This window comes from Chaetura pelagica, unplaced genomic scaffold (assembly GCF_000747805.2).
Source record: "Chaetura pelagica isolate M959 unplaced genomic scaffold, ChaPel_1.0 scaffold1145, whole genome shotgun sequence".
Classification (NCBI taxonomy): Eukaryota; Metazoa; Chordata; class Aves; order Apodiformes; family Apodidae; genus Chaetura; species Chaetura pelagica.
Window position 1 is genome coordinate 117,507 of NW_009953300.1, and position 16,377 is coordinate 133,883.

At 55.1% G+C, this 16,377-nt stretch overlaps 1 protein-coding gene across 1 annotated transcript in view; it reads left to right on the top strand.

Moving 5' to 3' along the window:
• Positions 1 to 16,377, top strand: part of LOC104389090 (arf-GAP with GTPase, ANK repeat and PH domain-containing protein 3-like) — a 68,632-nt gene that overhangs the window by 40,751 nt on the left and 11,504 nt on the right. Inside the window, exons 8-9 of the mRNA XM_009998045.1 lie at positions 11,017 to 11,190; positions 14,883 to 15,044. Of these exons, the coding sequence (XP_009996347.1) occupies positions 11,017 to 11,190; positions 14,883 to 15,044 (336 nt within the window). The remainder of the gene's footprint in view (positions 1 to 11,016; positions 11,191 to 14,882; positions 15,045 to 16,377) is intronic.

Consider the following 16,377-nt stretch of genomic DNA (forward strand, 5'->3'; position numbering starts at 1 on the left):
CCTGGCACCCAAGGACAAGGTGCAGTGCTGGGCTGTGGAGGTGCCGTGTGGTGGTGGCAGCACCATTTGCACGTTCTCCCCATGGTTCTGTTTCCATCACTGCACCCGCAGGCATCAGGATGGTTTTACCCAGAGTGAGTCTGCCCTGGGGGCTGGAAGGACATGCTTCCTGCCAGGGCTGAAGTCAGAGGGGCGAAGGTGTTAGAAGTTTATCTGGAGCAGGAAGGTGCAGGCCAGCACTGCAGGTCTGCACTGGGCCCTGCTGTGACACATCAGCTGGAACTGCTGATCTCCTGGTTGTGAAATGGAAAGGCACAAGGAGCTGCTCAGCTGGGGCACCCTGGACGCTGTGGGAACATGCAGAGTTGTTACTGAGTTGTGCAAATTGGATTGTGTTTGCACCAGCCCAGAGAGGAGAGCTGGGGGGCCTGTGAGGCAGAGCAGCAAGGAGCAGCTCTGATGGGATCCCTCCTGAGAACTCATAGCCTGTGTTTAGTCTGTGGCAGCTCCTTGCTGCCAGTCCACGTTCCTCATTACATCTGAAGACCATTTCATCTGCATTTGAGCTGTTACAGGAAAATACTGGTGGCCTATTCAGTCATACAGAACAACTATTCCTGTGGTGTCATTTCCCAGCTGTACTGGGACTCTGCAGACATTTCCCATGATGCTGCAGCTCTCAGGGAGTTGATGACCCAACTATCTTGAACATATCAAGTAGCTTTATCTACCACTTGGTTTTCATAAGGGCCTTATGCTCCTACTGTCAGATTCTGACTCCTCTCTGGAGGGGGTGAGCCAGGAATGGTGCTTGGGAGAAGAGCTGCCTGCTTCACCGTTGCTGGGAGCTGTAGAAGCTGTTGCCCAGCCATGAAAATGAGGTGTCAGCTCCTGCCCAGTGGCCAGGGTTCAGTACAAGCATGGGGTGAAGGGCAGCATGGTCTTGCTTCAGACCTGCTCTTCTTGTGGGCAGAAATCTGGCTGCCCTTCTCACCCCCAAGGCCTCACTGCTCGGGAAGTGTGAGCACTCTGCTCCTGAGACCTGTAGGTTGGACACACTTTGTTGTCAGGTTTCTGAAAGCAACTTCTCTGGTATGTAACAGGCTGCTCTGGCTATTCCCCTTCCAGTTGTCACCCTCATCCCCAGCTGTCTTCCAGAAGATCCAACCCTTCTACCTTTTGCCCTTTTGACCACAGCCAGGGATGCCAGTCACGTTCCCCAGGAGTGTGCAGGGTGGACGTGCTGGCATGTGACTTCTACCTGTCACCTTGGCTTCACCCAGTGTGTAGAGCTCTGCCATCTCCTGACAAACCCTGTGCCCAGGGGACGTGTGGGACCTTCTCAGGTCTCTGCCCCACGCTGCCCTCCCGGGGAGCTGCAGCCCCCCACACTGCACCCTGTCTCTGGGCAAGGCACGGGCTGTGCCTCAGCCCCAGTGTCCCCATGGGGACCTGCAGGTACAGGCACATCCTGTGGAGGTGGCCAGGAGTGTTGTGAGAGCACCCAGCCAGGCTGGGCCCGTCAGGATCACAGAATCATTTTGGTTGGAAAAGACCTTTAGGATCATTGAGTCCAACCATTAACCTAGTTCTACCAACCATTAACCTAACTCTACCACCCATTACCTAACTCTGCCCAGTCCAGTGCTTAACAGCCCTGGCTTTGCTGTGCCTCCTGGGTGGGCTCCCTTGCCCAGAGCAGCCAAGGAGTGAGGCCGTGTCCTCTGGCCCCACCTGGAGCCCCTGGTCCTCAGGGTGGGCAGAGCCCTGGGAGGGTGGGCAGAGCCCTGGGAGGGTGGGCAGGGAGAAGCTCTCAGGAGGGCTCAGAGCTCAGGGGGAGCTGCCAGTGCCAGCTCTGCTCCCCACCCCAGCTCCCTCTGCCCTCCCTGACGGGAAACCAGAGATTGATTTTCTCCAACCCAACAGTATAATCACTAACCCTAATTAGAGATAATTACTAGGACTTGATACACTTATTACTTGCTAGAACACTAAAGGAGCTGTGCATTGCAGGGCTGAGCAGGAAAAAATGCTTCAGAGAAAGTGAGGAGGAGAGGGAGAACAGAGGGGAGAAAAGAGCAAGGCAGCCCTGAGGGGGTGATGCTGAGGGCCCTGCCCAGGCAGGCAGGTGGCCAGGGCAGCCAGCAGCCCTCATTCCTACCAGCATCCTGCATTTCTGAACATCTGGTCTGGGTGTCTTGCACCAGGCACCTGGAAAAATGAAGCTAGTATAATTAGTAGCCACCTGTGAAAATCTCAGTATAAATAACTTGCCAAGGAAGATGGGGTGAGAGGGTAGCTGATGTTCTCCTGGGGTGGACTGAGGACTTCTTCCAGAAAAGCTGCTTTCCCCTCCACACCGACCAGGCTTGTGCTGCAAAAGGAGAGGGGCAGGGGAGCAGCTTGTACAGTCAAAAGGCTCATTCCCTTTCTGCTGTCTGCCAGTCTTGCTGCCAGCTCCTCACTCCTGGAGTGCAGGCTTCAGTTCTGCTTCCCTCCCTGCCCTCTCCTCTGCTCCCAGGCACCAGTGGGGTCGGGGTCTCTGTAGGGTGTTGCTGTGTGCCAGGCAGCCTGGGTGTGCAGAGTGAGCAGGGATGTGTCAAACCTGTTGTGAGGGACAAGCTTCAGAAACAGGAGTTGTGTCAGAGGGTATGATGCAGTTCTAGCCTGGGCTGAGCAGCCTTCTCAGCTGTTGGCCTTGGTGAACTGGGAGCACCTGCTCCCAGTTTTCATCATTCACTGGTTTTTCATCATTCACTGCAGTACTTGTCCAGGTCCACGCTCTGCAGCAAACCCAGGAAGTTTTGGGTCTGCTTCCTTCCTTCCTGCAGTTTTACATCAGGCTGAACTTCCTGCTTCCCATTGTGCCTGCAAATGTTGATCTGTATTGTTGCAGCCTGCAAGGAGCATCCATCTCCCTCTGCCTGCCTGGTGATGTCTTTTGGACTTCTCAGCTGCACAGAACCTTTTCTGGTTTGTATTTTATACACTATTTCTTGTATGTTTTCTGCAGCTCATGATTTCAAGTCTCCGTGGAGTCTGTAAGTGACCCCTCTGGTCACATTAACAGACAAAGGAAGAGATGTGACACAAGGACTATTTTTCCTCCATCCACTTCCCACTGCTTATTCCCAGCTCCTTGGTCTGCATGTCTCAGAAACAGGTTCTGAAGTATTTTTCTATGACATGTTGGAGAGTAAATGACAGTATCATGGTAATAATACTGGAGGACTTAGCCAAGTGACACTGAAGCTTCCTCAGGCTTTCTGGATCCCCCTGGTTAAGAGCAGCAATGCAGCCCCCATGGAGACTGCCAGTCACCCTCAGCTAAGTAGATGGGGTGAGTGAATTACAAAGTAAAACTGAGTAGTGGCTTAGATAAAAGTAACCTTGACTTCGTTGTACTGGTGTTCAGGCAGAGTAAAATTCAAATGAGAAATAGAGAGTGTTAAACACACACAGGCACAGACACACGCACACAAGAATATATATCTGAGCCAATTTCACAAAGCTGAAAGCAATTATGAACCAGGTCATTTGGGAGAAAGAAACAGAAAAAAAAAAAAGTGAAGCATAATTAGGAGGTTTTTAGGAACATTTTACAGGATACTAAAAAGTTAAAATCAAAAGGAAGATTGCACTGCTTAAAAATGTATTAATCTGGGTTAGGAGGAGATGTAAAGTATTAATTCTCTGTCCAGGTGCAAAGAATGAGAAGAGGTGGAGGGGAGTGAGGTGAGTAGTGCCAGCAGATATTGTACAACTGTGTGTCTGCATCTCTGTATATAAAAAGCAATCAAAATAACAGCAACACGATTAATAATCAATAAGTATGGAGCAGGAGTGGAAAGCTCCAGCCGGCAGGTGGTTGGTAGCACCGGTGTGGTCCTGCCTGGCCAGCTGGAGCTGCGGTGGAGCCTGGCTCTGCCATGGAGCCCTTTGCCAGAGCTCCACAGACCAACATCTGCTGGGAGTGATTAATGGTGAGCAGCCCTCGCAGTGACCCTTTGGGCTGTGTGGGAAGCATTCCAGCTCCCGGCGTTCCCAGACCTGCTGGTTGCAGCCACACAAAGGGCTGGTTCCCCCGTTTGGTCGGGGCTGCAGAGGAGCCTCCTGCCTGCCCAGAGCTCGGCACCAGCCAGGCTGAGGGGAGAGGTTGGTGCATTCAGCAAGTGGTGCTGTTGGTAAAGAAGCGAGGAGGAAAGCCAGTGGTGAGGTGGGAGCAGCAGTACAGCCCAGCTCTGGGGGCAGCTGCCCACCCAGCCACCACCTCTCTCCAAAAGGCCTTGGTGCCTCAGCTGGTGGGACACAGCCCATCTCAGAGCTCCTGCCTGAGCCTCTCCTCTCTGCTATCTCCCAGAGGGCCAGAGAGTCTTTCCTTTTCCCTCATAGCTGCTTTACTGAAAAAAACAAGACAAATCCTGCACCTCAGCTCCTACTGTTGAGCCATATATTGAGCTTGGAGTCCTGTGTCCTCCTTGGTGCCTTTTCCTGCCCTGGTCTCAGTGGTAGCTCAGGGTCCCTCTCACCAACATGTTCTGCCTTTGCACTCACCCTGTGCCTTGGTGAACTCCTGCTGCAGCAGCTGCCTTGTCCACAGCATCTTCATCCCTGTATCGTGGTGGGTTTAGCCTGGGAATCATGAGAACAGTCACTGTTCATAGATCTTACCAAGTTCCCAATCTTCAGCTTGCACATGGTCCATGGAGACTCCACATAACATACAAATAAAAGTGATGGATTTGGTATCTGAAGCTCATTTCCCAGCTCACCTTCCCCCCTCCTGGTTAGTTTCAGGAGCCTGCATTACCATGGTTGCACAAGGGGATACAGAACAGGTAACCAGCCGAGTTAAAGACAGTGAAATGATTTTTTTTCAAGTTTATTAGGAACTAATGAATCCTAAAACCAGCATTTGTTCATTACTGTACGGAAATAGTAGAATGGCTAATAAGGAAAAAAAGAGAAGTGTTCAGTGAACAGTTTGGTGTCTGGGAAGAGGCAAGATGATGTATCTTAGCACAGAGTGATGAATTCTTCATATCCAGCTGTAATTAGGAAGCATATTAAACAGCAGGTAGGAGATGTAGATATGTTTGAATCAGCAAGTCTGAATTATTTAATTCAGGAATTCTAGAAGATGTGGTCAAGGTCTTTCTGAAGTGTTGATGGTGGCTGTCAGTTTTGGGATGGAGAGGACTTCTAGAGGCTGAAGTTCATGAATTTCATGTTTCCGCAGGATGAGAATGAAACTGAGACTGGAAAGGGCTCAGAGAATGGCTGGAACACAACGAAACACTTGCAAAATGTGCCTTGTGATGAAGGATTTAAGGAGCTCAAATTAGTTTATCAAAGAAAAGGTTAAGAGATTGTTTCAACACCATCTGTAAATACCTGTGTAGGAACAAAAATTTGGTAATAGGGATCTCTTTATCAGACAAAAATATACCAAGCTCCAATGACTGGTAGCTGAAGCAAGACAATTCAGACTAGAAGTAGGGTGCAAATTTCAACAGTGAGGGTAATTAACCATTGGAGCTTCTCACCAAGAGTTTCTGTGGTTTCTCTGCCACTGACAATACTCTAATCATGATCAGCAGATTTGCTGAAAGATGTGTTGTAGTTTGGACAGGAGTAAATAAGTGGGAGGCTTATGGTGTGATGTTGTGCTATGCAGAAAAGATCAGACAATCAGAGGGCTCCTTCTGGCTGTGTGTGACTCCCTGTCCAGTCCTGCTGTCACTTGCTTTCCCGGCAGATCCGCTGATTCCTGCTCAGCTCCAGGCGCCCTTCCCTGGCAGCGGAGCTGCTGGGGAGCAGGTGGGGCTCCATGGGTCTGCCTGGATGCTCAGAGAGGGAGAAGGACTGAGTGGCTGTGGCTGCTGGTGGCTCCTGGGAGTGCTCTTGCTGCCCGAGGGCTTTGGGAGGCAGCTGTCCCTGGAGTACCTGTTTGAAGGCTTCTCAGCTCTTCTGGCTGTGCCTGGAATCAACCATGACCTGAACCAGGGGTGAGTCTGTTGTGTTCCTGGAGATGCCCTGGCTTATCTTGTGTGCCCTGGGTTTTGGCTGGGAGATGGGAGCAGTCTGTAGTGACCACGTCCTGTTCAGCTCTCCCCATCCTGCTGCAGGCAGATTGGGTTTTTGGCCCTCCTGGAGATGCCTGGACCATGCAGAGCTGTTTCTCCTGGCGGATTAGCGGTGGCAGGAGCTGGGGTGTTACACGTGCATATGTCCAAAAATGTGCTCTCCAAGTGCAGATTCCCCTGTGCCAGAGCATCTGTGAGGCCCAGTGACAAGCAGTGGCTCCCACTGTGTGCAAGCTGGCAGGTCCTGATGGCCTTGCTAAGAAGCAGGGCTGGGAAACCCAGGTCGCCTGCAGTTTGGATCAGTGATTCTGCTGAGACATTCACTGTTGGCAGAGCTGGGAAGATCTGTCATCCCTGAGCATGCCCGGCCGTGCTTCTGGGCCTGTATAGGTGTTTGGCACTGGTGCCACCTCCTGAGGAGAACTTGGGTTTTAGGTCTTTCAAATGCCAGGTCTCCATCCTGCTGCTTTAGGCTGATAAGAGCTCGCCTGTGTCTTTTGGCCTCATTTCTGGTAGGAGCTGTTCAAGAGGAAGGAACTGAGTCTGTCCAGCAAGCAGCATGCAGGGCTTGGTTCACAAAACCAGCCTGATAGAGGCTTCTGGCTCCAGATACGCTCCAGACTTGCTCCAGGAGTGTGGGCAGCGCTGGGAACAGCGGCCACGGGAGCTCCCAGGGCAGCGACATTCCTGCGCACGCGGCAGCATCTGCCCCTCGATGAAGAGCAGTGAGTTATGTCCTTACCAGCAGGGGTTCCACAGGCAGGCAGCTCAACCAGGCTCATTGGCTTTCACCTCCCCTCAAGAACCAGCTGGTTTCTCAGAGCTGAGGCAGTTCCCACCAGCTGGAGGTGGGTTCCCATCCAGCCCCCCCCATGCAGCCATGGAGCAGAGTCTTGGGGTCCCCACAGCTTTTGGAGAGACTCTGGGACATGCTCTGGCTGCAGACACCAACAGAGAGCCAATACTCTGAGGTGACTTGCAGGGATTCTTGTTTTTATTTGGAATAAATGAAGATCAGTTGGCAACAAGTACCTTAAAGTTTTGGTTAATGGGTAGTGGCAGCTGGTGTCCCTCTGGGACACAGTCTGGCAGAGACTGAACAGCTTCAATCTGCAGAGGGCTTTTGGCCACTGTAGTACAAGAGAGAACCAGGTTTGCTCTGTGCCAGAGTGTCCTCACTGGGAATCCTGGGTGGCCTCCATCACCATCTACTGCCAAACAGCCACCATCTGCTACAGTGTGGGGCAGCATTCCTCTTCCAGCACCTACAGGGCCTGGCACTTCAGAGAAGACTGTGCTGTCCTGGGCCATACAGGGAGACATCCCCAAACTGCTGTCTGTGCTGGTGAAACAGCCTCTCCATGGCCCAGCCGGGCTGCAGACACTGTCACTCACCTGCATTAAGGAGACATCTGGCTTCACTGGGAGCTTCCTCAGAAGTGGGCGTCAGGTGCTGGTGGTAGGAGGTAGAGCTGATGTGTCACAATTTGGTTTCCCCAGTGCTGCTCAGGTCACTGTGTGCTCAGGGAAGAGGAGGAAGTGGTCCTTTCCTGAACGAAGCTTGTCAGGGATGTTGGTATTTCTAGTGTTCTCCTATTCACAAAGTCTGTGATGTGGCATGTCCATGCACCTGGTGTTGCTGATCCTGGGAGGCTGGTTGACTAACAGGATTAGTGGAATGGAAATCACCTTTGTTTTCTGTACCTGTTCCACCTTGAATGAGTGTTTTTCAAGGTGGTAGCTTGTGCATGAGGACTAGGTGAGGTGTGGTGCCAGCTTTGTTCAGGAGGTGGGCACACTTCCCAGTTGTGCCTTACTTCATCTTGCACACCAGGGGTCACGTTTGATGTCACCTCCTTGTGCACAGGTGAGACCACACCTGACTGTCCAGCCTCAGTGGTGGTGTGTTCAGTGATGCTGTGACAAGGCAATACTTGCAGAATTCCTCCTTCTCCTGTGTCCTCAGTTAGGAGGTCCAGCCTAGTGCAATCCAAATCCCACCTGTGTATTATTTTGCCAAATCACTGGGAGGATTGGAGAAGCAGTGATTGGGAGAGCTTAGCTTGAGGGGTCAGGGAGAGTTCAGTTCCTGGAGGCTTTGGCTCAGTAGTAGTATTTACATGTAGCCTTTTATTCACCTTTCATTTTGCTTGCCTAATTTAAAGGAAACATATTTAGCAACTGCCAGTGGTGTCACTTCCGAAGGGAAGCAATTCCTGAGAGCTCTCACCTTCTTGGGGCCACCTGGCAGAGATCCCAGGGACAAGCCAGAGTTGTGGAGCCTAGAGGTCTGTGGGCCAAGTGAGCTGCTGGGCTGGGAGGAGGTTTCTCTGCAGCTGGGAGACTGCAGGCAGCTGGTGAGAAGTGCAGGGAGCTCCTGGAGAGACTGCAGAGGCTGACAGGAGCTGTTCCTGGAAGTCTTAAGCAGCACCATTTCATTTCAAGATGACATTTTCAAATTGGGCCTGGTTCTTCATGGTGTCAGGCTTGGGAGGCTGGTGCAGGGCTGGCTGGGCACCACCTCTTTGGGTGAGCACCAGCTCAGGGGAGCATCTCCTTGGGTGAGCACCAGTAAGGCCAAGCAGGGCTGTGGGGCAGGCTCTGGAGGTGCTTCCTTCCCTGCTGCCAGCACTGGCTCCTGCTGCCCAGCCTCACCCACTGCCTGCTGCCACAAAGCTGAGATGGTCCGTGCATGGGGCAGGTCCAGGGCTTGCCTTGGCACATCCCTGGTCAGAGCAGGAGCTCTTGGGTGTTGTGGCAGCCCAAGCTGCTGCTCAGAAGGGTGGTGGAGGGGCAGGGTCTGCAGGCTGGAGCTCCCAGCAAGGCTGGGGTGAAGGTGTGAGGGGCAGCCCCAGGCTCCTGGGGCTCTGCAGGACTCTCCTTTTAGCGGGAGGAGCCTCTCCCAGGTATGATGCCCTTCTCTCCTCCCTCTCCTCCGTGGCTGGGATGGGGCTGGCAGGCACTGGGGCTTGTCCCATCCCACCCTATCCCATCCCGGCAGCATGGTCCCCAGGACCCAGCGCTTCCCGGTCCCAGGGAGCAGCCTTGTCCCTGGCATCAGGCTCCCTCCCACGGGGAGGCGAGAGGAGATGGATGCGGCAGTCAGGAGCGGAGCGCCAGCTAATTACCCTTCCGAGTGTGTCTTGTAAATTAAGGGCTAATTAGAGGCAAAGTCAGTGTCATGGTTTTACACGTGTTTCTGTGGCGCTGAACAAGGGGAGGGAAGAAGGGAGGGGAGCAGCCAGGCTGGAGGCAGCCGAGCTCTGGGCTCTGCCAGGACCCCTCAGATCGCCACGCAGGGAAGGGGGATTTCTGCCCTGTGCCAGGTGGGCTGGAGGAGACAGGGGAGGCACATGAAGGGCAGAGCTGGTGCTGGTGGCCCCATCCCTCCTCCCTCAGCACAGCCCCATGTCCCCTCTCTGGGGCGTCAGGGCTCCTTGAGGTCCAGACACATCCAGCCCCAGGCAGCACTCAGGCACCGGTGACATTCAGATCACTGAAGAAAGGTGTATCTGTCCCTGGTGTACAAAATGTGCAGCTCCATGTGGGGGTTTTGTGGGGCTCTGATCTTGGTGAAGGGTGGCTAAGCACTGGAATAGGGTACCCTGTGAGGCTGTGCAGTCTCCCTCCTCAGAGATACTAAAAAACCGTCCACAGTCCAGGACAGCTGACTCTGGATGGCCCTGCTTGAGCAGGGGTTGGACAGGAGGACCTCCAGGTCCCTTCCAGCCCCAGTCATTGTTGGGTTCTGTGACAGCAACATGAGGCTGTTTTCAGGTGGTGAAGGCCCCAGGACAGGTGAGCTGTCCTGGCTGTAGCAGGTGTTCACCTGTTCTCCAGCCTGCATCTGTGAAAGGATCCCACTTAGACACCATGAAAGGAGCTGCTCAGCCTCTCTTAGCCCTGTGCTTGGCCACTGGGTGGCCAGCTCAGGCAGAGCAGGGGGCTCTGGCCAGGGACCTGTGTCTTGTATGGGCACCCTGCAGCTGGAGCACTCAACGGGACAGCCAGGAGGGCTGGAGGGTCCCCACATCTGTGCCTCTGGGTGGGAAGGAGGAGAGGTAGCTGTGAGGTAAGGAAAGGGACCCTTTGCTTGTCCTCGAGCTCCCAAAACACCGGCTCTAGGTAGCTGGAGCTGATGCCTTGAGGGAAGGCATGGAAAGGGCTTGTAGTGTGCAGGTGTTGGGTCATCCCTCCCTCCTTTCCAGGCTGCCAGCAGCCTTGAGCAGCAAGGGTTTTGCTCCCCATCAGAGCTGCTCTGTTTACTATTCTGGAAATTTTGGATATTTGTGTAATCCAGAACCATTTGACCCATTTTTTTATCTCTGAGTGGTGTTGTCCCAAAAATGCTCCTTTCCTGGGGGTTTCAAGGTCTGGGCTCAGCTCAAGGGGTTTCCAGCTAGTGGGAAGAGGCTTTTCCACCCTGAGACCCCCGCTTACCAACATCTGTTCCCCAGCTTGTCCCTTTGACATCCTCCATGTGATTTCCCATTCACTTCTTGTGCCTCCAACATGTTGTGTTTCTTGCTAGGGACACACAGGAGTGAAGTTAAGGACTGGGGATGGGCACACTGGATGTGGGGAAGGTTTGTGTTTGTCCAGGTGCCTAAGGCTACAGTGAAGACTGTGAGCAGACCATGAACTCCAGCTGCGAAGTTTGGCTGGAGAGGGAAGCTGTGTGCCAGGATGCCTGGCTGTACCCAGGTGCCAGGCTGAAATACATCAAGCTGGGTGTCCCTCTGAGAAGGGGTGTGTGCTGGGCTCCTCTGGGGGTGATGCACTGGCACCCTTTGGGAGAGAAGAGCCAGTAGAGCCCGTCGTCACGCAGGGCCACCCGGGGGGACTCCTCATGGGGTCCGGGACATCTTCTCCTCCTTCCTCTGTGCTTCAGAGCAGCTGTTGGCCCGTGCTGAGTTCGTGTCTCTTGCAGGTGCTCCCCACTCGACCAGCAGTACCTCCCTGCACTCGGAGCGCTCCATCAGTGGCATCAACTTGGTGGGCTTCAGCTCCAAGCCCGACGGGATGCACCAGCGCTCCTACTCGGTCTCCAGCGCGGACCAGTGGAACGAGGCCGTGGCTATCCCTGGCAGCTGCCCCAACCCCTGTAAGTAGCACTTCTGACCCTGCTCAGCTGCAGCAGCTGGGAGGTTTATTCTGGTAATGGGGTGGACCTGAGCTCTGCCCTGTGGCTGCAAGCCCAGAGTTTGCTGACAGGTGTCGGACACAGCCTTGGGTACTTGTTGGAACTGTCCACCTTGGTGAGGGACTGCTGGTGGTGTCCAAACCAGGGGGGAAGAGCTCTCCTGCTGGACATGGTAAGGGACTCTCCCTCCAGCCAAGGGGTGTGTGTCAGCAGCAGGACTGTTCTGACCTTGCTTCTCTGCCAGCCCCACTCTCAGCTCACCGTCTGAGAAGTAACCATTGCTTCCCCCATCTCTGCTCCTGGCTGGCACCCCCAGCTCCCAGGTTTTGGGGCACTTGACGGAACAGGAGTAATTCCTGCCTCGGGAGCACACAGTGAGAGCAGCCCACCCCCTCCCCCCACGCTCACTCGCTCTCTGCGATGTTTCAGGACAGTTGAGTGAATTAAAATAATTCATACATTTCCCAACGTAGCCACTTTGCCGAATTGGAAAATAAATGCTTTTGTGCTGCATTCATCACTCCTTCGTTCCTGGCTCTGCCGCCGCACTAAAAAAGCAGTTAAATGCACATCAAGAGTGGAGGAGCCATTTCCATGCCTGCTCGCCCCTTGTAGTTCTCATTAGCGCGGCAGCCGCCCCCCCGCCCGGTCCCAGGGGCTTTCGCAGTTTAAAGAGAGCCTCTTTATGATCATTACCGGAGTCCGACTGTGCGGGCGCCATTTGCAGCTGAGGAGGCTCCTCATTTGTAACTGTGAAAAACTATCAATTTCAGCGCGCCTGATGCAGCGGCTCCATCATTGGCCCCATCAGCTCCCTGCTGGAAGCGAATTAATCAGACTGTTACTGCTGATGGGGCAGCGCAGGCGACGGGAGCGGAAGGGCGCAGCTCTGAGCATTAATGTGCCGCGGCCCCCCCGGCCCTCGCCTCGGACACGGGGCGCTCCAGGGCGGGCCCCGGGGGCAGCAGGTGCTGGGTGGGCAGCTGCTCCGCGCAGCCCTCGGGACGCTGGCATGGGTGCCAGGATCATGCTGGGCTGGTTCCCGCTCCAGAGCAGGGTCCTCCCCGCTGGTGGCCCCTCCGGACCCAGCAGCAGGAGACCCGCGTGCCCCTGAGGCCGGGCGGGCAGGACTGTGGTCGGGTCGCTCGGTGCCTCGGCACAGGTGCCTGTTGTGACACCCCTCAGGACAGCAGGTTCTGCCTGCGTGGCCCCGGGGACCATCTGGTCCCCCTCCCTGCAGCCCCGCTGCACAGCCTCGGTGAATGGCCTGGCCACGCTGCGTTTTGCCCAACCCTGGCTCTGGCTAGAGTGTCCCTGTCCATGGGAGGAGCCTCCGTGCCTCTGCCACCCAAAGAAATGGACCTCTTCCAGGCAAGGTACCCTGGAGACTGACATGAGCAGGAGCTGAGATGCTGCTGCTTCTCCCTGTGACATGGAGGGCTGAGAAGCTGACTCTCGAGCACTGATGTAGCTGATCTGCTCTGCCCGGGTCCTGCTGCACTGTGCTCACCCGAGCCCTGCGGGTCAGCCCTGCTGTGTCCTGCCCTTTGTCAGTGGCCCACGGACATGCCACCAGCCCAGCTGTGCTGGGGGGTCTGCAGTGTACAAGGGGCGACCAGCCAGGCAGGGCTGTTGCCCCCTGAGCAGCCTGACAGACCTGTTGCCCAGTGCTGGCAGTGCCATCCCCCTGGGCTGGTGGGACACCAGCAACTCGTACCTCTTGGTGCCTTTCTCCCCCCACAGAACCCCTTGGGGCTGTCGAGGAAGGGCTGGGTCGCCAGAGACTCCGCAGCACATCCCTGGTGCTGGGGGATGCTGAGTAGCTCCCTGGGCCTCTGTCTGCTCTGTGGCTTTATCTGCTGGGCAGTAGGAAGAGGAGGGACGTGGATGTTCTCTGCTCCGTGGAGCAGTTGTGCTCCCCACAGCCTGCAGTGACATTGGTGGGAACTGCAGAAGGGACGAGCCCTCACACTGAGCCTGGAGGGGACAGGGTGCTGCAGTGTGTGGTTTGGCCCCGGGGCCTCCTGCTGAGCAGGTGGGCAGCAGAGCTAGGCTGGATGATCCATGTGTAGCCTCAGACAAGAAAGTTCAGGTCCCCTGCGACATCCAGGCTGGGAGATGAAGGTGCCTCACACCTGCTCTGAGCATAGTCCTGCTGAACAGTATCAGTAATTTATATTTATTAAAATGGAGTCTGAATGTATTAGATTTATCTCTCTTAATTGTCAAGGGTGAACTATTTCCCTGTGGATAAATGGCAGCAGAAACACCCTACTAGAGTGTGTCAAATGCAGCAGAAACCAGAGATCGGAGAGCTCTGATGCCACATGCTCTCCCAGCCTCGTGGGGGGGACACCAGCCACACTCCAGACCTCTGTGTGGCACCTTCTGGCTATTGCCTGCAGCCCTCTCCAACCCATGGTTGGTTTTCCTGCCACACAGAGACAGACCAGGCCCCAGGGGCCAGCCTGGCTGACCTGGGCTGACCCAGGAGGGCAGAGGCTGGGCTGGAGCAGAAGGGCTTGCCAAGTCCCTGGCAGTCCTGCTGCTGGAGGCTACTGCCCATGTTAGACACTGATTGCTTTCTTCAAGTCAGGTGCCACCAAACCTCCTCAGAGATGGAGGTTAGGACGTGATGGGAGATGTGGGGCTACTGCAGAGAGGACAGCAAGCTGCCTGGGACAGGAGTGGAGCTGCCATACGTGTCCTGTGGGTGCGTGGACACGGGAGAGGCAGGAGTGTATTTCAGAGAGGGTTAACAGTGCAGCGAGGGCTCCTGCGCCTCGTTGCCTTCCCCGGAGTCTGCATTTTTATGCTGATTGGAAGCCTGCGCTGTGTGTGCTGCTGAAATTGAATGTCAGGCTTTTGATTTTGTTGCTGGTCTCTAATGAAATTTGACATTTAATGGTGAGTGCAGCGGCAGCGTGTGTGTGTGTGATCGGAGCTTGATTAGCGCGCTCTAATTGACAGTAATTAGGCAGCTCCCTGATTGTTTCTAATTCTGCTATTAATTGTAAGGAACAGTATGATTGAGGATAAATTTGGTGTGTTGCTGCTGGGGATGCAGCTTCTTCAGCTCCGTATCGGAAGCCTATTGAGACCATCATGCTTAGGTTCCTGAGCATGGCAGCCCCAGTCCCCTCGTCTGGCAACGTGGGGCCATGGGGGATCGATGTCCCTGCAGCACAGACCCCGGGACCTGGGTCTGTACCCGAGACCCTCCCTTCTCACAGGGGGCCTGGGAGCCCCTTCTGGAACAGTCCCTCCCCAGAACGCGCAGCTGCCCTGCAAGGACCCTGCTGCTAAGCAGGAGGCACAGGGGCAGCACCGAGGGGCTGGGGTCTGGGCTGACCCCAGGGATGCTGCTGTGCTTGTCCCAGCCATGTTGATGCCCACGCTGTCCCTGAGTGATCATTTGGAGGAATCCTGGTGCAGAACGTGTCCACCCTGACCCTGCTGAGGAGCCTGAGCTGCAGGGGGTGTCGGAGCTGCCTGGGTGATCGGGCTGGGTACGTGGGATGTCCCGTCTTGTGGGGCTGTGTCTTTCCAGCCAGGCAGAGACCCTGGGCTGTCTTCAGGATGCTTGGCTATCTCTAGGAAGAGCAGACTGTCACTGCCTTGCTGTACATTACTTTCTTTATCTCTGTTCCCAGCTAACGGTACTGCCGATTCCCTCAGCTCCAGCCCGAACATCTCCAGTGCTGCCAGCCCGAAGCTGGAGCCGCCTCCATCGCCTCACGCCAACAGGAAGAAGCATCGCAGGAAAAAGAGCACGGGAACGCCTCGGCCCGACGGCCCCAGCGCGGCAGCAGAAGGTAGGACAGGTCTGCTGCCCGGGGCAGCTCCGTGGCTCAGAGCACCAGGCATCTGGGGGTCACCAGGGACCTGGAGCTTGATGAGCAATCCCACCTCTGTGTCTCCAGCTGGAATCCAGTCTTTCCACGTCCCTGTGTCCTATGGAACAATGTCAGTCGTTAAGGGGTACAGGATCCACAGGGCCAGGGCTCCATGCTCAGGCAGAGGTGACCAGAGCCTGCTGCTCCCCAGCACGTGCTGTGTCTTCCACGTGGGGTGTCATGTGGTGCATTTTCTGGCTTCCTGGTTGGCTTTTAAAAACTACCCTTTTTATTTTTTGTGTAATCTACTGTGTTAGAAACCTGATGTGATTGCTCTCCAGAGCTGATGCAGCTCTGGGCACCGTGGTGGCTCATCACCAGGGCAGGGGCAGAGGAGTGACTCCAGGCACTTGGGCTGTTTGCTTCCCAGGCCCCAGGCAGGCACAGGGTTGGAGTCGCAGTGGTCACTGTCCTGCCTCAGAGGTGGAATCTGGCAGCAAGGAAGTGAGATAATGAGCCTCTGTCAGGTCCCATCCCGATGTCTTAATAGTCAGTGCTGGTTCCACCTTTGCCCCACCTCATGGGCATGCCTGATGGCTTATGGCATGGGCTGGTGTCCTTCCTTGGATCTTTTTTATCTGCAGTTATTTCACAGCAGGGTAATAAGGTTTTTGCTGTTGCACAGGCAATGTGGTGAAGGTGTGAAATGTGTGTTGTCCAGAGTCCAGCTGCCTTGCTCTGTGGTGGGGCTGCTGTTTTTCATCCTGCTGTGGTTACCCACCACCTCAGGAGGAGCATGGGGTCAGCATAGCCACTGGCTCTCCATGAGCTCGTGCTGGCTTGGCCATGCTGGTGTGGGGACCGCCCCAAAATCTCCTGCCAGGAGACCTTGGCAGCCGTGTTGAGCCAGGCACAGTGTTGGGCTCAGCTCTGGTTCACAGAAAGTGGAGGAGCCCATCCAGGCTGCCTTCCCCTGCGCCCAGCCCCATGCCTGCTGCAGGGCACGAGTGTCTCCAGTTAGCATCCTGGGAAAGTTGGTGAGGTCTGGGGATAAATTGCCATCAGTTTATCTCATTTAGGAGGTAATCAGAGCCAGGGACGTGCGGAGCAATTGAATCTTAGTTGTTCTGAAGTATCATAAATCAAACGAGCTGTTGCTTCTTTACATGGTCGCATGTTAAAGAGAGTGCAGTGTCAGGTTGCTAGGGAGCATCAGCAAACTATGGCAAGCGTGGGATTGCGCTGCCGGGGCTGTCAGCGCGGGGAGGCAGCTGGGGCTGTCAGGGAGCACCCACAGGCTGCCGAACCCGCC